A 22,555-nucleotide genomic window follows, 5' to 3' on the forward strand; every position below is an offset into this window, starting at 1 on the left:
GAGGGATATGTGGGAGGAAGGGGTTAGATAGTCTTAGGTGTGGTTTGAAGGTCGGCACAACATGGTGGGCCGAAGGGCCTGTATTGTGCTGTATTGTTCTATGGTTCTGTGGTTTAAATATTGCCCAGGACACCAAACCCCTCTGCTGTTCTTTGAAATGGTGTCGTGTGACCTTTGACGTTCACCAGATAGAGACTGAGAGGTCCCTGGTTTGATGCCTCATCTCCAACAGTGATCCATTCCCCACCGACGGTGATCCGTTCCCCACCAACAGTGATCCGTTCCTCACTGGTGATCCGTCCGTCACCAGTGATCTGTCCCTCACTGACGGTGATCCGTCCCTCACTGGTGATCCGTCCCTCACCAGTGATCCGTCCCTCACTAGTGATCCGTCCCTCACCGATGGTGATCAGTCCCTCACCACTACACTGAGGAGCTGATGAAATGTGTCAGTGTTCAGGTCACCAGAATGGGGCCCCAGCTGGGACGGGATGGGGCGGGGGGGGATGGGGGAGGGGGGTGGGACCCCCTGAGAGGGGGGACACCCCCCCCCCACCCGTGAGGAGGGGTTTTTAGGCCCAGTCTATCCTTATGGTTTCGAAGTTCACGGACAACATGCAAGTTCTTCTGGTTTTGCAGCACATCTCAAACTGCCTTAATCTTCTGAACCAGGCACTGCATTGGCCAGTAGGAGGGGTTTATTGGGATCAGTGTCCCTGCTGATTGAGACCTGAGTGGAGTCTGCCAGTAATAGGTGATTGAACTGAGCGTGGTGCTCCCTGCTGCTCTAATGCTGTGGACACGCAATCTCCTCTGTCGGGTATGTCTGGCCATTAGAAGCTGCTGACTTGTCCCTCTCGCTCTAGTCTGCTCCCTCCTGGCAGTTTACAGGATTCATGGACACAAGTGGTCTGCTCCTCCAGAGGTAGCTGCTCAGTGGGGGAGGGATGGAATCTCTTTCTTTCCACCACTACCCTGAGTTAACGCACACGAGTAAAGCATTGAGTAGGGTTGGAGAAGCTCAGAGGAAAGAGAGGTGATCACTTCAGATTTTGAGTCGGGCATTTCCCAACGTCAGCACCAGCGAGTCACCTTCCATGGAGACGCCAGAGGTCCTGCAGATGCTGGAATCTGGAGCAAGGCACACCGTGCTGGAGGAACTCAGCAGGTCAGGCAGCAGCTGTGGAGGGAAATACACAGTCGACGTTCTGGGTCGAGACCCTTCATCAGCACTGGAAAGGAAGAGGGCAGAAGCCAGAATCAAAGGGTGGGGGGAGGGGGAGGAGCATGAGCTGGCAGGTGACAGGTGAGTCCAGGTGAGGGGGGAGGGAGATGAAAGGGAGTGATGTGAGGAGCTGGGAGGTGATGGGTGGGAGAGGCAAAGGGCTGAAGAAGAAGGAAGTCGATAGGAGGGGACAGTAGGCCATGGAATAAGGGAAGGAGGTGGGGCAGGTGGGAAGGGGTGAGCAAGCCACAGGAATGAGGGGAAGACGGGTGGGGGGGGTGGGGTGGGGGAACAGAGGGGAGGGTTACCGGAAGTTAGAGCAATCGATGTTGATGCCGTCAGATTGGAGACTGCCACGGTGTTGCTCCTCCAACCTGCATCTGGCCTTGTTCCATCATCCTTTGACAATTCTCACTGATCTCATCACCATGCCATTAGATGCTGGAGGATATGGTGAAACAAGGGTTTGCTTGATCCCATTGTGTCTTGTAAGCCACTCAAATAGCAATGAATAAAACAGAGTTGTCACCTGACACTAATCCTTTGCTGAGCTATGGCATTGGGAAATGATTTCGATTCTTCCTCAGTGAGGTCTGCTGAGCTATTGAACCCTGCGTGCTTTACCTCAATCCATTCTCAGGACTGTCAATGAGTGCAGTGAATTTAGAAACCCCTTTCTCTCAATAACCAATGTGTATTCTTTGGAAAGATCTTGTTCATTTCCAACTGTGAAGTTGGTTTCCCTGGCTCGTGCCCCGACAGTGTATGCCTATTCACCAACTCTCAGGATCTGCATCTAGTACAGGTCAACATACAAAACATCTGGCAAGTTCCTTCATGCTTATGGGACCAGAAGGTTCAGTGTGAAGCAACTCTTCTAGAATTTGGCTTCTCAATACATTTGATGTGATAACTGTGTCCCCATTTAAAACAAACCCATTCTTCAACAACTGTACTACAGTACAATCCTCTTGCATTCATCAGACATTTGGCTGATTCCATTTAAGCTTCTTGTGTACTCACTACAGAATACTATCTTTCTGTACCTTCTGGGCAGTCTCTGTTACAGTAAGTGGAAAACCATTGACTGCTATTTTTAATTGTGAAGATACTCTGCCTTAATTCCCAAATGACAGCTTTGACGAAGCATCTGCAAAACCTTTAATTTTGAACTTGTGTATTTGACTGGGTAATCATATTGAGTGAGTGTCTCACCTTTGCATTTGTTGACACAACCATTAGAAGATAGAACATTACAGCACAGTACAGGCCCTTAGGCCCACGATGTTGTGCCAACATTTTATCCTACTCTAAATTCTATCTAACCCTCCCTCCCACATAGCACCTCCATTTCTCTATCATTCATGTGTCTATCTAAGAGTCTCTTAAATGTCCCGAATATATCTGCCTCCACCACCTCTGCCGGCAGTGCGTTCCACACACCCACCACTCTCTGTGTAAAAATCTTAGCTCTGACATTCCCCCTATACCTTCTTCCAATCACCTTAAAATTATGCCCCCTTGCGTTAACCATTTTCACCCTGGGAAAAAGTCTCTGTATGTCCACTCGATCAATGTCTCCTATCATCTTGTACATCTCTATCAAGTCACCTCTCATCCTCCTTCTCTCCAAAGAGAAAAGCCGTAGCTCACTCAACCTATCCTCATAAGACATGCTCTCCAATCCAGGTAAATCTCCTCTGCACCCTCTCTAAAGCTTCCACATCCTTCCTATAATGAGGCGACCAGAACTGAACACAATACTCCAAGTGTGGCCTGACCAGAGTTCTATAGAGCTGCAACATTACCTCGAGGCTCTTGAACTCAATACCCCGACGTACCATATACCTTCTTAGCAACCCGATCGACCTGCGCGGCAACCTTGAGGGATCTATGGATGTGGACCCCAAGATCCCTCTGTTCCTCCACACTGCTTAAGGGTCCTGCCATTAACCTTGTATTCTGCCTTCAAATTCGATCTTCCAAAGTGAATCACTTCACACTTCTCCGGGTTGTCGACAGCATGCCGAATTGCTAGCATCTGCTTATCGTCAGTGACCAAAGCAAAAGCCTTGGTTGATGAAACCTTTTAACTTCACAACTAATTCCTAAAACCTCTGTCTCCTCCTTGCCAATGAATGTGCTGCACACTCAATTGGTTTTATTTGATGGCTATCCATTCCATGACTGATGACAGCTCCTACTCCATAATTCAAGCCATAAGCCTCAAGTACCACAAGTTGTAGTGAACTAATGGGGACTCACTTCCCAAACTCTCCTTGTGTAACTGCTGCTCTCTGCCTCAATCCCATTCCTTGTCTGTCTTCAGTACTGATGTGCTGCAAACATCTGACGTTGAGCTGTCTCCTGCCCAGTTGGCTGCAGCTCCTTTTAGCCCACGGTAATCAGCAGCTTCTCTATGGATGCACACTTGCTGCTTTTCAGCTTTACATTGTGGCTGGTTAAAAATTTCTAATAATTTTTTTCCATGGTACTCCTGGCTGTTAAGACATCATCTTGTCTGCGCTGAGCTGAGCACCTGTATGTGATAGATGTGGTTTGGCGAAAGCTCTGGTTCTTGTCAACTCTGTACGTAAATCCTCTGAAGCAGGCAGCACTGATCGTTAACTGCCTGGTTTGATACTCATCTCCACAGAGTCAAACAGTCTTGTCCACATTTTATACAGTTAGTCTTGCTCTGTTATCTAGCTGTGTGTATCAGGGGACCCTCTATGTACACCCATTTCTGGGAAGGAAGCCCATCAATATCCTGTTGTAACCCTCGATAACCTTCTACACTATCCACAACACCACCAACCTTCGTATCATCTGCAAACTTCTTCATCCAAGTCATTTATAAAAATCACAAAGAGCAAGGGTCCCCAAACAGATCACTGCAGAACACCACTGGTCACCAACCTCCAGGCAGAATACTTTCCATCTACCACCACCCTCTGCCTTCTATGGGCAAGCAAATTCTGAATCCAAACAGCCAAGTTTCCCTGGATCCCATGCCTCCTGAATGGGTTTATTATGGGGATCCTTATCAAACGCCTTACTAAAGTCCATATACACCACATCCACTGCTCTACCCTCATCAATGTGTTTTGTCACATCCTCAAAGAATTCAATCAGGCTCGTGAGACATGACCTGCCCCTCACAAAGCCACGCTGATTATCCCTAATCAGACGATGCTTCTCCAGATGCTCATAAATCCTGTCCCTAAGAATCTTTTCCAATAATTTGCCCACCACTGAAGTAAGACTCACTGGCCTGTAATTCCTAGGGTTATCCCTACTCTTTTGAACAAAGGAACAACATTTGCCACCCTCCAATCATCTGGCACTACTCCTGTGGCCAGTGAGGCCACAAAGGTCATCGCAAAGGGCTCAGAAATCTCTTCCCTCGCTTCTTATAGTATCCTGGGATATATCCTGTCCAGCCCCGGGGACTTACGTTTTTCAAAAGTTCTAGCACATTCTCCTTTATAACATCGACATGTTCTAGTTTATCAGCCTGTTTTACGCTGTCCTCACAAATGTCAAGGTCTCTCTCAAAGGTGAATACTGAAGCAAATTATTCATTAAGGACCTCCCCTACCTCCTCTGACTCCAGGCACATGTTTCCTCCTCTGTCCATAATCGACCCTACCATCACTCTAGTCATCCTCCTGTTCTTCACATACGAGTAGAATGCCTTGGCGTTTTCCTTAATCCTACTCACCAAGGCCTTCATATGCCCCCTTCTAGCTCACCTGTCCATTCTTAAGCTCCCTCCTAGCTACCTTGTAACTCTCCAGAGCCCTGTCTGATCCTTGCTTTCTAAACCTTAGGCAAGCTTCTTTCTTCTTCTTGACAAGATATTCTACGTCTCTTGTCAACCACAGTTCCTTCACTCTACCATCCTTGCCCTGCCTCAATGGGACAAACCTATCCAGAACCCCCTGCAAGTGATCTCTAAACAACCTCCACATTTCCATTGTGCATTTCCCTGAGTATATCTGCTCCCAATTTACACTCCCAAGTTCCTGCTTAATAGCATCATAGTTCCCCCTCCCCCAGTTAAATATTTTCCCATATCGTCTGCTCCTATCCCTCTCCAAGGCAAGGGTAAAGGTCAGGGAGTTGTGGTCTCTGCTTCCGAAATGCTCACCCACCGAGAGATCTGACACCTGACCAGGTTCATTGCCTTGTACCAGATCCAGAATGGCCTCTCCTCTAGTCAGCTTGTCTATATATTGTGTCAGGAGTCCTTCCTGGACACATCTAACAAATTCTGCCCCATCCAAACCTTTTGCACTAAGGAGGTGCCAATCAATTTTTTGGGAAGTTGAAGTAACCCATGACAACAACCCTGTTATTTTTGCACCTTTCCAAAATCCACCTCCCGATCTGTTCCTCAGTGTCTCTATTGCTAGAAGTGATCGCTCCCTTCCTGTTTCTGACTTCCACCCACACTGACTCAGTAGACGATTCCTCCAGGACATCCTCCCTTTCTGCAGCTGTGACACTGTCCTTGATTCGCAGTGGCACTCCCCCACCTCTTTTACCTTCCTCCCTGTCCCTTTTGAAACATGAATATCCAGCAACCCTTCCTGCCCTTGTGACAGCCAAGTCTCTGTAATGGCCACAACATCGTTGTTCCATGTATTGACACATGCTCTAAGTTCATCACCCTTGTTCCTGATGCTTCTTGCATTAAAATAGACACACTTCAACCCATCCAACTGACTGCAACTTTGCCCAATCAAATGCCTATCCTTCCTCCCAGTCTCTCTACATGCTGCATCAACCTGTACACCAACTGCCCAACCTCTGACCTTTCACATGGGTTCCCATCCCCCTGCCAAACCAGTTTAAACCCTCCCCAACAGTTCTAGCAAACCTGCCCACAAGAATATTGGTCGCCCTCCAGTTCAGGTGTAACCTGTCCCCCTTGTACAGGTTGTACATTCCCCAGAAGAGATCCCAGTGATCCACATATCTGAAACACTGCCCCCTGCACCAATTTCTCAGCCACACATTCATCAACCAAATCAACCATTTCTTACCCTCACTGGCGCGTGGCACAGGTAGCAATCCAGAGATTACTACCCTTGAGGTTTTGCTTTTCAGCTTCCTACCTAGTTCCCCATATTCACTTTTCAGGACCTCAGCCTTTTTCCTACCTACATCATTGGTACCCTGTGTACCATGACTTCTGGCTGCTCATCCTCCCCCTTTAGAATGGTATGGACCCGATCTGAGACATCCCTGACCCTGGCACCTGGGAGGCAACATACCATCCGGGAGCGTCTTTCAGTCCACAGAATCTCCGGTCTGCTCCCCTAATTATTGTGTCCCCTACCACTATCGCTCTCCTCTTCTCCCCCCCTTCCTTGCTGAGCCACAGAGTCAGACTCAGTGCCAGGGACCTGACCACTATGGCTTTCCCCTGGTGGGGGATGAGATTTAATTCAACTGATGAGACTTAATTAGGATTCTGGGCAATGTTTGTTTGACAGGAAGGGACTTAACACACAGTGGCTGAAATGAAAACTGCTCGTCTCCAGGTTTAAGTAAGAAAGAACATAGACAGTGTGCCTCAGGTCGAACTGGAAAAAGTGAGGGAACTTCAATGCAAACTCTGCATGCACAGCCCAGGAGTGCAGTAAAAGTGCTGAGCCAATCAAAAACTCTTCAAGGTGAAAAGGGGATGTTTAAAATCACTGGAGATTAAAGGAAACGTGGCCAAGTGACAGGTGATGGCCACAAATGGCCCTCCATTCAGTGTGGAATGGAGCATGTCAATGTGAAACTAAATAACTACATCCTGCAGTAAAAAGTGGTGGGAGGTGAAGGCAGAAAGGGGAACAAAACGCGAATATTTATGGCTTCTGAGCCGAACCATCTGTTCCTGGCACTTGTCACTTCTCTGGAACCCATTCATTAATTGGATATGTACCATCACTGATATTGCTACACAATCCCAGGGCTCATTTATTGTGGAGCTTCTCGGCGTCCCAGTGTGGAGTAATTTGCCTGGATCATATTGACAGATGGATTGCATTATCGTTGGCGAAGTACGAGAACAACTGCACGTCACGAGCTTGCACACCTACAAGTCGGGCTTTGCGATAATTTCCTGGTCACTGTAACAAGGAACCCAGTGAGCAGCCAGAGGACATATCCTCACCGCTGGCAATGCTTGCCAGCTTCTAAGTGGTACTGCTTCCTTGATGAGGTTGCCATTGCTCACTGCTCTGTACAGTAAATGGGGCAGCAGAGGCAACCTGCACTCACTGTTAGACCAAGACCAGGTGTGACCTTCCCTCGGAATGTTCCATCCCCTCTGAGCACTGCCGTGAAGCTCTGCTGTACGTCATTACCAGAGCCCGCAGGTTTTCAGCAGGGCTAAGCCATTCAGCGCCTTGGCTTTGCTGTGATGTTCAGTAAGGTCGTAGCTAATCATAAACTTCATCCACTCCTGCCTGGTCACCCTGTCCCATGAGTGTCCCAAAGTGATCAATCCCAGCCTTGAAAGTACTTTCAAAGGCCGACTGGTAACAGCAGAGGATTCCAAAGGTTCACAACCCTCAGCTATTGGACATTTGCATTTCTTATTTTTTGCTTTGCGTCTCTTTGATCTTGATTCAAGAACATCAGTGCTAGGGAAACTGTTGGACAAAAGTTGACAGGATTTGTATTCACCTGGAAAGGCAGGGACTGATTAGGAAGAGTCAACATGGCTGTGTTCGGGGAAATCCTGGCTCACAAATCTGATCGAGTTTATTGCACAGGTAACTAAGGCAGAGTGGTAGGTGTGGACAAAGTCCCTGTGGTAGGCTGCTCCAGAAGGTTAGGGCACAAGGGATCCAAAGTGTTTTGGCAAACTGGATTCAAAGTTGGCTTCATGATCGGGAGCAGAGGATAGTGGAGGAACCTGTAACCAGTGGTGTACCGCAGGGATCGGTGCTGGGATCATTGTCTTTTGTCATATATATAAATGACTTGGATGAGAGTGTCAGTGGACTGATTTGAATGTTTGCTGACAACACAAATATTGGTGGTGTAGTAGATATCTAAGGATACAGCAGGGCACAGAGCAGGACAGTTGGCCAGAACAGTGGCAGGTGGAATTTAATCCAGACAAGTGTGAGGTAATGCACTTTGGAACATCAAATACCAGCAGGACATACAGAGTAGATGGCAGGGACCTTAGGAGTGTTGACGTAGAGAGGGACCTTGGGGTGCATGTCCATGGCTCCCTGAAGGTGATGACACAGGTGGATAGGGTAGTGAAGAAGGTATTTAGTGTGCCCGCCTTCATAGGCTGAGGCATTGAGTATAAGAGTTGGGGCGTCACGTTGCAACTGTACAAAACATTAGTCAGGTCACACTTGGAATATTGTGTACAGTTCTGGAATTGGAATTGGTTCATTATTGCCACTTGTACTGAGGTACAGTGAAAAACTTATCTTGCGTACCATTCGTACAGATCAATTCATTACACAGTGCTTGAGATAGTACAGGGTAAAACATCACAGAATGTAGAATAAAGTATAACAGTTACAGAGAAAGTGCAGTGCAGGCAGATAATAAGGTGCAAGGTCATAACGAGGTAGACTGTGAGGTCAAGAGTCCATCTCATTGTACTAGGGAACCGTTCAATAGTCTTACAACAGTGGGATAGAAGCTGTCCTTGAGTCTGGTGGTACGTGCTTTCAGGCTTTTGTACCTTCTGCCCAATGGGAGGGGGGAGAAGAAAGAATGTCCTGGGTGGGTGGGGTCTTTGATTATGTTGGCTGCTTACCAAGGCAGCAAGAAGTGTAGAGTCCATGGAGGGGAGGCTGGTTTCCCTGATGTGCTGCTGAGCTGTGTCCACAACTCTCTGCAGTTTCTTGCAGTCTCAGGCAGAGCAGTTGCCATACCAGGCTGTGATCATCCAAATAGGCTGCTTTCTGTGGTGCATCGATAAAAGTTGTGAGTGTCAAAGGGGACATGCCAAACTTCTTTAGCCTCCTGAGGAAGTAGAGGCACTGGTGAGCTTTCTTGGCTGTGGCATCTATGTGGTGGGACCCAGACAGGCTACTGGTGATGTTCACTCCCAGAAACTTGAAGCTCTCAACCCTCTCAACCTCAGCACCGTTGATGTAGGCTGGAGCATGTGCACTGCCCCCTTCCTGAAGTCAATGACCAACTCTCTTGTTGTGGTCACCACACTACAGGAAGGATGTGGTAGCATTAAAGAGAGTGCAGAAGATTAACTGGGATGTTGCCTGGAATGAGGAACTCGAGTTAAAAAGGAGAGACTGGATAAGCTGGGACTGTTTTCCCTGGAGCAATGGAGGCTGAGGGGTGACTTTATTGAACTTTATAAAATTATGAGGGGCATCGATGGGATAGATGGTCACAGTCTCTTTCCAAGGGTAGGAGAGTCTAAAACCAGAGGGCACAGGTTGAAGGTGAGAAGGGAAAGATTTAAAGGGGTTTGAAGGGGCACGTTTTTCCACCCAGAGGGTGGTTGGTGCTTGAAGGAGCTGCCAGAGGAGATGGTGCAAAGTTTAAAACCATTTGGACAGATAGACCCACTCAGGCAGTGCGTTCCAGATTTCAACCGCCCTCACCCAAAAATTTCTTCCTCAGATCCTCTCTGAACCTTTTACTCCTTACCCTAAACATATGCCCTCTAATTTTAGACAGTTCAGCTGTGGGGAAAGGTTTACCACACCAATGCCTCTGATAATTTTGTATTCCTCGGTCAGATGCTCCTCCACTCCCTGGAAAACAAACCCGGCCTTTCCGCTTCCTTGACTCTCATTCCACCCATTCTGGCACTGACCATTAGTAATGTCTGTGAGACACAGGAGCAGAATTAGGCCATTCAGCCCATCGAGTCTGCTCCACCATTCGATCATGGCTGATTTATTTTTCCCTCTCAACCCCATTCTCCTGACTTCTCCCTGTAACCTTTGACACCCTTACTAATTAAGAATCTATCAACCTCCACTTTAAATACACCCAATGACTTGGCCTCCACAGCCGTCTGTGGCAATGAATTCCACAGATTCACCACCCTCTGGCTAAAGAAATTCCTCCTCATCTCTATTCTAAAGGGACGTCCTGTTCTGAGGCTGTGCCCTCTGGTCCTAGACTCTCCCACTGATGGAAACTTCCTCTCCACGCCCACTCTATCCAGACCTTTCAATATTTGGTAGATTTCAATGAGATCCCCCCTCATCCTTCTAAACTCCAGTGAGCACAGGCCCAGAGCCATCAAATGGGCCTCATATGTTAACCCTTTCATTCCCAGTACATCTTTCCTTAGATATGGGGCCCAAAACTGCTCACAAATGTGGTCTGACCAACGCCTTATAAAGCCTCAGCATTACACCCTTGCTTTTATATTCTAGTCCTCTCGAAATGAATGCTGACATTGCATTTGCCTTCCTTACTACTGACTCAACCTACAAGTTAACCTTTAGGGAATCCTGCACTAGGGCTCCCAAGTCCATTTGCACCTCCGATTTCTGAATTCTCTCCACATTTAGAAAATAGCCTGTGCCTTTATTCCTTCTACCGAAGTGCATGACCGTACACTTCCCTGCGCTGTATTCCACCTGCCACTTCTCTGCCCATTCCCCCAACCCGTCCAAGTCCTTCTGCAGACTCCCTGCTTCCTCAACACTACCTGCCCCTCCTCCTATCTTTGTATCATCTGCAAACTTGGCCACAAAACTATCAATTCCATCATCCAGATCATTAACATATAACGGGAAAAGTAGCGGACCCAACACTGACCCCTGGGGAACACCACTAGTCACCGGCAGACAATCAGAAAAGGCCCCCTTTATTCCCACTCTTTGCCTTCTGCCAGTCAGCCAATCTTCTATCCATGCTGGTACCTTTCCTGTAATGCCATGGGCTCCTATCTTGTTTAGCAGCCTCGTGTGGCAACTTGTCAAAGGCCTTCTGAAAATCCAAGTAAACAACACCCACTGACTCTCCTTTGTCTATCCTGCCTGTTACTTCCTCAAAGAGTTCCAACAGATTTGTCAGGCAGGAAAACCATGCTGACTTCTGCCTATTTTATCATGTGCTTGCAAGTGCCCCAAAACCTCATCCTTTATAATGGACTCTAACATCTTACCGACCACTGAAGTCGGGCGAACTGGCCGATAACTTCCTGTCTTTTGCCTCCCTCCCTTCTTAAAGAGCGGAGTGACATTTGTGATTTTCCAGTCCTCTGGAACTATTCCTGCCTCGAGTGATTCTTGAAAGATCGCTACTAGTGCCTCTACAACCTCTTTCAGAACCCTGGGGTGTTGTCCATCCGGTCCAGGTGACCTAACCACCTTCAGACCTTTCAGTTTCCCAAGCACCTTCTCCTTAGTAATAGCGACTATACTCACTTCTGTCCCCTGACTTTCTCAAATTTCTGGCACGTTGCTGGTGTCTCCCACAGTGAAGACTGACACAAATGCCAATAGTTGGTTGATCTATTTGATGGTCTGATTTACAGAAATAAAATGTTTGGGGAGGGGTCTTGATGCAGGATGTTGCTAAAACTCACTGCAGTGCTGTGTGAGCACCTTCTACAGCTGAAGTTCAGGGTCACTGGTAGAGTGTCTGAGCCATGCACTGACCCTGTGAAATGTGAAACGTTCAGTGATCTGGAATGAAACTTTGTTCAGAAAGTGTACTGAATCGTGCCTCTTACCTCCCCAGATAAACCCCTAGTGCAGGTCACGGTGAGCTACCCACAAGGTCCAACAAGGGAAGGTGACACGCTGGAGCTGACCTGCACAGCCAATGGGAAACCGCAGTAAGTGCTCACTCCAAAACCACATGACTTCACAAGATTCTATCATTTTTATATGTACTTAACCTATTGATTGTCCCATAAAATCTCTCATTACAAGAATGTTAATTGGCATATGATTGGTAGATTAATCCAGGGTTATTCAATGATCAGATTATTACTTGTGTGTAATGTTTCAGGTCCATAACAGTACCAAAGTAGCATTCACAGGCTAGATGAAAATCAAAAATAAAACTGCAAGTGCTGGGAATCTGGAAAAAAAGCAGAAAATGCTGGAAACACTTAACAGATCAAACAGCACTTGAGTTAACAAACAATCTGTGGGAGGAACAGGGGGTCAAGCAGCATTCGCGGAAGGAAAGGAATTGTTGACGTTTCGGGTCGAAGCCCTGCATCAAGACTGCTCTCCAGTACTTGAGTTAATGCTTCAAGTCAAGACCCTTCATCTTCAAGGGTCCTCATCCTGAAGTGTTCACCCTATTTCTCTTTTCACAGATGCCACCAACTTGCTGATTGTTTCTGGCATTTTCTGCTCAGAAGTTAGACATTGGCTTTGTTTGTAAATACTATAAATTTGAAACTTTTTGGGGAAAGAGCTTCTCTAACCAAACACTCCTGCAGATGTTCAACAAAGAACATCAACCCCAGTAGTGGTTAACCTGGTGGGACAGATCTGTGAATGATAGTTTTTGGATTGTTGAGTCACTGGGTCCAGAAACAGGTTTTGGAATTCATCATTAATCCTTTTAGAGTTTTACTGTTCACTGTATATGTAGTGTGTTTGTGTGTGTGTGTGTGTGTGTCCTGCATCGTGTGTATGTGTGTGTGTCCTGCATCCTGTGTGTGTGTGTGTGTGTCCTGCATCGTGTGTATGTGTGTGTGTCCTGCATCCTCTGTGTGTGTGTGTGTGTGTGTGTGTCCTGCATCCTGTGTGTGTGTGTGTGTGTGTGTATGTGTGTGTGTCCTCCATCATGTATGGATTTTCATGCAGAGCTATGTAGATCCCACCATGTTTTCTGACCTGGTGGTATCTGCAGGCATTACTGAGGGAATACTGCACATTTGGGGCTACAGTCTTTCAGGTGGGAGAAAATGTTGGCTGGAAAAAGACCCATTGCCCTGTTTTGAAGATGGTCGGGGGAGTTAAGCCGGGTGTCCTGGACAAATTAGTCAACATTACTCCAGCAGAAAAGACCAAATTATCTTGACATTACAGGTGGTGGAAGTTGGCTGGGCTGAGCTTCCAGTCTTCCAGCAGTAAATACACATCAGAACTACTCCCTGTATCCTGAGGGTGTGAGTGGATGTGATCCCACACAGATCACACACTGTCACTGTCCAGTCAGGAATCCGGATTGGTGAACTAAACACTGGCATTTTGTTTGGGATTGCATATAATTTTAAGATAGAGAAAATCACTTTCCTTTCTCAATATGTTCTGGATGATTTGCAGTGAAGAAATATTAAGCCTCGGTATCAGCCTGAAACAAAACAGAGCAGTCATGGGGAGGAGAAGTGTCCTTGGTCACCAGCCTAAACCGAGCTGGACATGGGCCGCTGACTGAACTCATCACCATGGCCTTTGGCTCCATTCACTTCAATAGAAGCTGACCTATTGAGGGGAAGTACAACTGGTGGCCAAGGACTATTGGGCTAGTAATCCTGAGGTTTGGACTAATAACTTGTGGGTTCCAATGCCACCACTGTCATTTAAATAAATTAATTAAATAAATCTGGAATAGGATGTTGGTACCTGTGAAGGTCACAGAAGGCCAGCTGGTTCACTCACATCCTTCAGGGCAAGAAGTCTGCTGATCTGGCCCTAAGATTGTATCTGACTCCTGACCCACAGCAAGCAGCTGACTCTTCATCACTTTCTGGAATAGCCCAGTTTGAGTGGTTAAGGAGGAGAATGAGTGCTGAACTGGTCAGCAGTGGCCATATCCCCGAAAAATATTGTTAAAATGTGTTTAGCAGAGGCGGCCAATGATCTTCAGTATGTCGTTCTGAGAACTCAGTCTTACAAACGTTACTCCGCAGACCCACACTCTCCTGGCAGCGGTTAGACGAGGAAATGCCTGAACGTGCCATTATATCTGTCGAGAACTTAGTCCTTGAATCCCTAAATAAATCGGACAATGGAACGTATCGCTGCAGGGCCTTCAATGACATCGGGGAGTCGTACGATGATTATCTCTTGTATGTCTATGGTATGTATAACTTGTCCTTAAGAGTTCATGAAACTTGTCTCTCCCTCTCTCGTTCTCAGCTGTTAGCCATTTGGCAGAAATCTCTGCTGGCAGTTACATTTTGTCTTCTAAATGTAAAGTAAATGAGGGAAAAAAAAGTAGTGGAATGAGTGTAAATGATAGTAATTTAGCATTGGAAGTGCTTCCAGATCCTTTTATTTACAAATCATTAATTCTGCTGCACTGTTCTGTGTTGTGGTGTGTGATTGCAATGTGGAAACCAGTCATTGTATACCACTGAGTTTTGAACAGCTGAAGACATGATGTGCATGGCTTCCAACATTCTTGAGGCTCCCTTCATGTCATAGCAGGTTCCACAACTGAATGCTGAAAGCTTAATGAAATCTTCTTCTTCAAACAGAGTTATGCAGCATGGAAACAGGCCCTTCAGCCCATCTGGTCCATGCGACCAAGATGCCCATCTAAGCTAATCCCTTTTTCCCGGGCAGCAACTATTGGCATTTCTCTGGAGGTGCAGCTGCCCTAGGTGGATGCAGGGCAAGGTTCCCCACAGCAGAGTGCGAGATGAGTGACCAACTTCAACCAGATCTGTTGGAAACCGTACAGTCAGGCTGAGAGTATTTGTCTGATTTTGGTAATATCCAGCTTGGTTCTGGCATCACTTGTGAGATCATTCCCACTTCTTCTTCCACCCCACTATCACACCATCAACAACTTGACATTTCTTTTGGTGCACTGAGGTTAACTTTTATTCATGAATTCAAATTTGATCCCAAGTAATATTTTAGTCATTATTTCCTGCCTCTGTCTCTCCTTCCCCCTGATCTGGGGTACAGCAGTCCAGGTCACTGTTAATGCAGCTTTGTGACCTGCTCCCTGACTCCCTTTACAAAGCGGATGTTGATCACCCAGTCCAATCCTTCTCCTTCCTCCCACCAAAGTTAAATGGCCCCAAGCCAGCGGAGAATGTTGACCCGCTGAGTTCCTCCACTGAGTCAGTCCAGATGAAGTGTCTCGACTGTCCATTTCCCTCCATAGATGCTGCCCAACCCGCTGAGTTCCTCCAGCAGATTGTTGCTGCAGCTGAGAGTGAATCAGGTTCACCCAATGATGACAGCCCCAGGAATCTCCCATCACCTGTCCGTGTGGTAATATTGTACCAGTTAAACCATCAGATTACTGGGCCCAGTTTACATTTTGATATGCTTCAACACAATACTAAGCAAAAGCCTTGATGTAGCTGGGAATATGTTTTTCTTCCAAAAAGTACTTGGCCTTCATGTTGGAATGTTTTCACATTCTTAATCAAAAATGAACTGGTATATAATAATCTGAGCCCATTAAACCTTTTTCACACAGATGAATTGCATGGGTTATGCGCATGTTTGCATTGTGGTTCGCTCTGAATGGCATGGACCCACTCACTGTTTCCCATCCCCAGCGTTTTACAAAATGAGCCTGCAGTAATGCTGGAAGACTCTCTGAAAACTGTCATGTCCAAACTAAATGTAGCACATATAAAATTACCCTTGCCTTAAATTGAGATGTACTTTTTGTAAGTGAGTACAAAGAAGGATGAGTGTATCCTGCTAGATCACCTCCATGGGATTCGTTTTTGGAAAAACTGCCTTTTAAAAACATTGCTCTTCATCGTGGGCCTGAACACCATCTGTTTTCTTCGGCAAACCCTGTGGTGGATTCTCTGGGGTGATGTCAGTCAAGGGAGCCCTGGAGACAGACAGCTCAACAGTGCTGGCATTCTTAAGCTACAGAATACCTACTTTAGTACCGCAAGAATGGGGTGTGAATGCAGTATTTGACAAAACAACTTACATTTATATAGAGCCATTATCGTAGCAAAATGCTCAAGGCACTTCACAAAGCTTAAATCAGACATGGAGCTAAATGCTGAGCTAATCCTCATGCTGTTCTGGTGAATGGAATAGTTCTGCATCGACCTGTAGTCAGTCACTGAAGTAATGAAATGTCCTGTCTGGTATAATGGCTGGGGCAGAGCCCAGTCCTACAGGGCCGCTGTTCAACAGCCTGGGCCACCTGGTGATCGATGACCTTCAGTCATTTAGTTTCCTGTTCTGCAGAGAACAGCACAGTCAGGCAAGGAAATGTCCGATGTGTCCTGACGGTAAAGGGAAGACAGTAATTGGAAATGGTTTGTTTCCCGTCTCCCTCGCCACCACTCCCCTCAGTCTGATTAACATTAAGAAAACCAGCCACCAGTCTGCATTCCTCACACGACATCACCCCAGAAATCTGCTGCTGAGGAAGAAAACATTCAAAATCCTGACAAGAGTTCTGTTGTTAGTTGAACAAAAATGAAAAAGACTCAGGAGGAGAGTGCTCACCCTTAATTACCTTCTCCCTTCAACAATACCTGCCAGTGATTGCCCATCCTCAGTGGCATTTCTCATTTCAACATTCCTAATCTGAGCATTGTGGCTTTTGGTGCAGCTGCTTCAGATCAGCCTATCACTGGATCACTTTGTACAAATGAAGGCCACTGCCTCTTGTAGATGTGCCCCATTATTGAAAGTACACAAATAAACTGGGAAGTATTGCTCCAGAAAATGGCCATTTCCAGAAAAAAAAACTTGATTGCGCTTCAGGAACAGCTGGCTGCTGTCAGATTGATAATTGGTGACATCTCTCCTGGTCTGATCTCTAACTGAGAGGGAAACTCATGCACATTTTGAATTGAGGCATTCTGGCACGCCACACATTGCAATCTGGCAGGATTGTTTCACTGGGCTTCTTAAATTTACAGTGCAGCCCTTGACTTGAAACTAACCAACTGCACGATGCGGTTCGTTTCAACTGATCCTGTTTTCAGATGAGTCTTCCTTTATGTTTCATTGATTGCAATGTAGTGACTGATATGCAATGTGAGTTCATTTGGTATTTACAGAATCTGTATTCCAACAGCATCTCTTTCCAGTTAAAAATAATCTGTTCCTTCTATTGTCCAAACCGAGGTGGAAAGGTTGGGATTTTGATCATTGTTGCACTGAATTCTGCCCCTTCCACAGGTTGTCTGTATGCTGTGTAAATGCTCAGTCACCATGCAAGTGATGTTGTCACACTAAAATTGACCAGGTTTCTTCCTGCTGTCAATTTCAGCAGGAAGCATGGAGTTTAACTGGAGCTCCATGCTGCTTCACAATGATCTCTTGTCATTCATAGCTGGCTGATAAAGTGCTGCCAAACCATTTCAAACCTAGCTCTCCATTTTCCCACTAAAATGAGCCTGCAAGCTGAGTTTGCCAATTATGTCAGTCACCCACTTGCTCTGTAGTTTTATCCCAGGCACGACAAGAGTTTGCATCACCTTGTAGACAGAATTTTACTTTTTAATGTTGAATGTTTTCCTTGACCCCTGGATTGATACAGAAGCCCCACTCTCCAACCCCCCCGCCGCCCCATGTTGTTTAGTTTGTGATGATGTTCAAAGCTAAACCCAGCCCAGTAATCATGATTAACATAAAACAATTTCATGTTCAGAAAGAAGGTTTGCAAAATCAGCCATACAGGATGTGAATCCAGTCACCAAACATCTAGAAAACTGTCGATCTCCCTTGATGCTACGGCAAAGTGGTGCAGCTGGTGAGCTGCTGCCTCACAGTGCCAGAGACCTGGGTTCAATCCTGACCTCGGGTGCTGTCTGTGTGGAGTCTGCACATTCTCCTGTGACCCCATGGTTTTCCTCCAGGTTCCCCCCACATCCCAAAGATGTGTGAGTTGGTAGGTTGATTGGCTGTAGTGTTCCCCCAGTGTGTAGGTGAGTGGTAGAATCTGGGGGAATTAATGAGAATGTGGGGAGAATAAAAAATGGAACTAGTGTATGGTCAGTGAAAATGGATGCTTGAGGGTTGGCATGGATTCAATGGGCTGAAGGGCCTGTTTCCATGCTGCATCTGTCTATCCTGAACCAAAAGGAAGTGTTCAAATCCATACCCATTCTGGTATTCCTTTCCAGAGAAGAGCAATGTTAGAAAGAATGAACCGCAGTGCTCACTGTTCCTGTTTTTTGTGCTGATTTAATTTTTTAAATGAATGTCAGTGACTGTATCAGGATTACTGACTTGGAAGAGTTACCAAACCAAGAGAGTGAGCAAGCTCAATTAGCATCGCTGGTGAGATGATCATTAACCCAGTGGTGCTCCAGCTTCAGTTGTGCATGTTAATACCAGCTCTGCCGCGCTGTCAGGCACAGCAGCTTCACTTCAACCACTCCCTGTGCAATTAGTGCTTGCTATCCAAACAAATGAAAAAATGTCGATAATGTAAATTATTCTTATTAACACGTTCGCTTCTTTTAAATGGGATACAGAATAAAGTGTTCAAAGCCTAAAATAAATTAGAAATGTTTGAAAGACAGCTGATTAAATCCTCCCCTCTTATTCCAATTTGTATTAACCATGATATTCTATTGCCACAGACTTGTACAAAAATAACTATTAATCCAATTTACTGTTTTCAAAATACTCACTGGACTATACCTGCAGAATAAATGTATCATGCAATGCCACTCATTCAAAGAGAAAACTTTTTTTATTAATTGATAGAGAGCTATTGCAATTATTAACTTGTAATGAAAGTCATGTCTTTTTTCTGAGATTTGATAGACATTTAATGCTAACAGTTCATTCAAAGGCATTTTCAAATGACAGCAAAAAATAAGTTAAAATATCTGATGGAGCATATATTTTTGAAAAAAAAAGTGAAAACACTTAACAGACATTTAGCAGAAGGACATGTTGAATTTGTTTTTTCTTCATGTTGACTTCTACAGCCGTAGAACTGTAGACCATTGGTTCAACTCTTGTCATCGGTGTCCACAGTATTAATAGCTGACACGGAGGTTCAGTTTAAATTGGATAAAACCATCAATATGTTTTTGTTTGTTGGTTTCTGTTTTTATTTCCAAATGCATTTCTGTACCATGAAAGCTGTTCCTTTCATGTTCGGGTGCTTATTCGTGTGAAGCCACTCCATGAACAGATGAAATCAACCCATAACAAGCTTCTTGTTTAATGCTTTCCATTGTTTAAAGGTAATGCCAATGATTCAAAGTTGTGCCTATGTTGAAGCATGTTAATATTTCCCTGAAGACAGAAGCGGGTGCAAGAGAAGTGAATGGTTTGAATTGTTTGTTCCGTGCTAGATGGCGCAGGTTTGATGCACCAGGCATCTGATATTCTGAGAAATGTTACAACCATGGGAAAACAAATTTAAATTTACAGAATGGGAAAAGCGATTATTTCATGAATCTCCTTCTTCCTCGCTCAAACTCTTGCTGTGTGGCTATTATCACTCTCATTTTTTATTTGAATAACTCTTGGGTCAATATCATGATTTTGTTTTACCCTTTTAGATCAAAGACATCCCCTGCCATTGTGTAGTCACATTGTTTTCAGAATCGGATGGTGGCTTTCTCAACTACTGCACAAGGAGTATTACCCTGTGATGTGGTAATTGCCCACAAGGCATTGGGAGATACTTCACTAATGATTTTGCTATTGCTGGTGACAGGAACTGTGCCAGAAACCAAGGCAGCCTGTGAGAGGTTTGTGATACTGCTGTGGGAATCTCACAGCAAGTGTTTACCAGAAACTCAAACAAACTTGGGATAAGTTATTTTGTTTTTTCTCGAGGAATTTATTTTAAACCTGACAATTCAAATACTTACCTCTGCACTTAGTATCTGTTTTAGGAGTTAACAGTACTTGCATTAAGAGCTAGTGATATTTGGTTAGCCAAAAAATGAATGGGCCATGATTGATTACCTTCAACTTGCATTTGTCAATCCTAATTTGAGGAGGTAGCTTATGCAGTTGTGACGGTGCTTAATCTTATTGCACAGCACTGCGTTAAAAGTCTTAAATCTTTTAACGTGCCAAAATGTCACTGGTCCTATTGCTACTTAACTACTTCCCAAAGTTAGGTTGAGGCTTCCCAGTAATCAGGATTGCCTGAACCTCAACCTATGACAACAGGGACCCCTCCCTGTCATCTACCAGACCACTGCCAAACTGCCAATGAAATGTCTCTATGGAATTAGCTGGAAATTGAAGACATATTAAGCAGTCGACATATAGCAACCAGTGAGTGTTTTGTTCAAAGGAAGATTCTGTGAATAAGCCAGGCAGAAGGAAGACCTCTCCTTAGCAAAGGGCTCAGTTACATCCCAAGATGGGGTGAGGGGGATTGTGGGGAAGAGACTCCGGGAGTGAAGGTGGCAAAGGCCGTCGCTATTGATGTGTTATTAGAGAGGTCGAGCTGAGGAATAATTTTCATTGGGGAAGGGAGTTGAAGAACGCAGTCAAGTGTGAGGGATCGGGTTGCCTGGTTGATGGGAACGGGGTTGTCAGTGAAGTTCCCAGGCTTGTGAATGGGGCTCTGGTGAATTCATCTGTAGACAGAGCCATACTTTAACTCCTCTGTCTAGAATTAATGTTTCCTTTTGCTTTCTGGCAGCTTGTCTACTTAGAATATATTGTGAAGGAAATTGAACTTTTATTAAAACTGAGAATTTTACCAATGAATATACAAAAGAGGAAAAGACTTTTGATATATTAGAAGAATTGTATCTTAGAGGTACAATCAATTTCTCTTAGAGGTCATTTTGTTAATGTGATCTTCCATCAATATTTTTTGCTCAGTTTCTATCTCGATGCCACAAGGGCACATCACTGTCTCTAAACTAATAACGACTCATCACACTGATGGGTTCTGCTTCCTTCTCGGCTGTTTGATGTCAAGTCTATATTTTTGCCAGAGTGTATCTCAACGCAAACCAACCAACAGATTAGTTGTAATTATTTTCGTATCTGGAAAAGTTACAGAAACAGGGAGGAAGCACAAGTACAAGTCGTTGGTGAGGCAGCATTTGGAATATTGTGTTCAGTTGTGGTCACCCTGCTGTAGGAAAGATGTCATTAAACTGCAAAGAGTACAGAGGAGATTTACGAGGATGTTGCCGGGACTCGAGGGACTGAGTTATGCAGAAAGGTTGAACAGGCTGGGACTTTATTCATTGGAGCATAAGAGAATGAGGGGTGATCTTATAGAGGTTATAAAATCATGAGGGGCATGGGTAGGGTGAATGCACTCAGTGTTTTTCCCAGGATTGGAGAATCAAGAACTAGAGAGCACAGGTTAGGCTGAGAGGGGAGAGGTTTAATAGGAACCTGAGGGGCAATTTTTTCACCCAGAGTGGTCAGTATATGGAACAAGCTGCCAGAGGAAGTGGTCAAAGGAGGCACATTAACAACATTTAAAAGACATTTAGACAGGTACATGGACAGGAACAGTTTAGAGGGATATGGGCCAAACACAGGCAAATGGGACCAGCTGAGCTTGGCACCTTGGTTGGTATGAGGCAGTTGGGCAGCAGGACCTGTCTCCGTGCTGTGTGACTCCGTGACTGTTAGCGTCTTGAAAAGCCAGTTTGGGGTTGATTTTAAATTCATTCACAGGAAATGGGTGTCACTGACAGGGTCAGAGGTTGTCCCAAAGCAGAAAACAGCACTTGCAAGAAATCTAAAATAAAAACAGAGGAAAATGGAAGTACTCAGCACCTGGAGAGAGAGAAACCTGGAGAGTTAATATTTGTTCCTCATTCCCAAATGCCCCTCAACTCAGTCTTGCTGGGCCAATTTTCAGAGGACAATTAGGTTTGACCACAGCACTGTGGGTCTGGAGTCACATCTGGGCTGACCTGGTAAATCAGGCAGGTTTACTTCTCTGAAGGATGTCAGTAAATCGGATGGAGCTGTGCAGCCTTCATAGTTACCCTTACTCCAGCTTTACCTAGTTTAATGCAGTTGAGGAATTTAAACTCAGTTGATTACTTGAGGCCTTTAGATGACTAAAACATTTTATCACCATCCCCATACGAGCTCATTACTACAATTGTTTTGAAGAAACCCGTGGAATCTTTAGTCTTAAGTTCTGCAGTTTTGGCAGGTGAGGCCTGGTGATGGAAGAAGATGAGTCTGTTGAGAAAGCCATCAGACGAAGCAAAGAAATTAGTATTTATCTTTCATTTATAAACTTTGGTTTTTAGTTTTTGTGATTTCATGTGAAAATTTTGTATTTCATGTGTGCTTTTATTTTTTTTTCCTTTTTACCATCTAGATGTACCCACCACCCCACTTCCCTCTACAACCACCATCACTAGCACAAACATCCCCACCATCACTGAAGGTACAGTACCCGCAAACCATTTTGCTTTTGTCCTCAATGCTACTCTTGATTTTCTTTTAACTCTCTCTGTGTATTGGAAACTCAGCAGTTTGCAGG

At 45.2% G+C, this 22,555-nt stretch overlaps 1 protein-coding gene across 8 annotated transcripts in view; it reads left to right on the forward strand.

Moving 5' to 3' along the window:
• Positions 1-22,555, forward strand: part of LOC127583608 (cell adhesion molecule 1-like) — a 360,810-nt gene that overhangs the window by 288,041 nt on the left and 50,214 nt on the right. For 6 of the 8 annotated variants that reach the window (XR_007958282.1, XM_052039737.1, XM_052039739.1 and 3 more), the window contains 3 exons: positions 11,933-12,029; positions 14,067-14,236; positions 22,391-22,459. Coding sequence is in view for 7 of the 8 variants with exons in the window: in XM_052039737.1 (XP_051895697.1) it covers positions 11,933-12,029; positions 14,067-14,236; positions 22,391-22,459 (336 nt within the window). In the remaining variant the exon portion in view is untranslated. The remainder of the gene's footprint in view (positions 1-11,932; positions 12,030-14,066; positions 14,237-22,390; positions 22,460-22,555) is intronic. The other 2 variants (XM_052039741.1, XM_052039742.1) reach the window with 1 other exon arrangement.

The sequence above is a fragment of the Pristis pectinata genome, chromosome 27 (genome assembly GCF_009764475.1).
Source record: "Pristis pectinata isolate sPriPec2 chromosome 27, sPriPec2.1.pri, whole genome shotgun sequence".
NCBI classification, from domain to species: Eukaryota; Metazoa; Chordata; class Chondrichthyes; order Rhinopristiformes; family Pristidae; genus Pristis; species Pristis pectinata.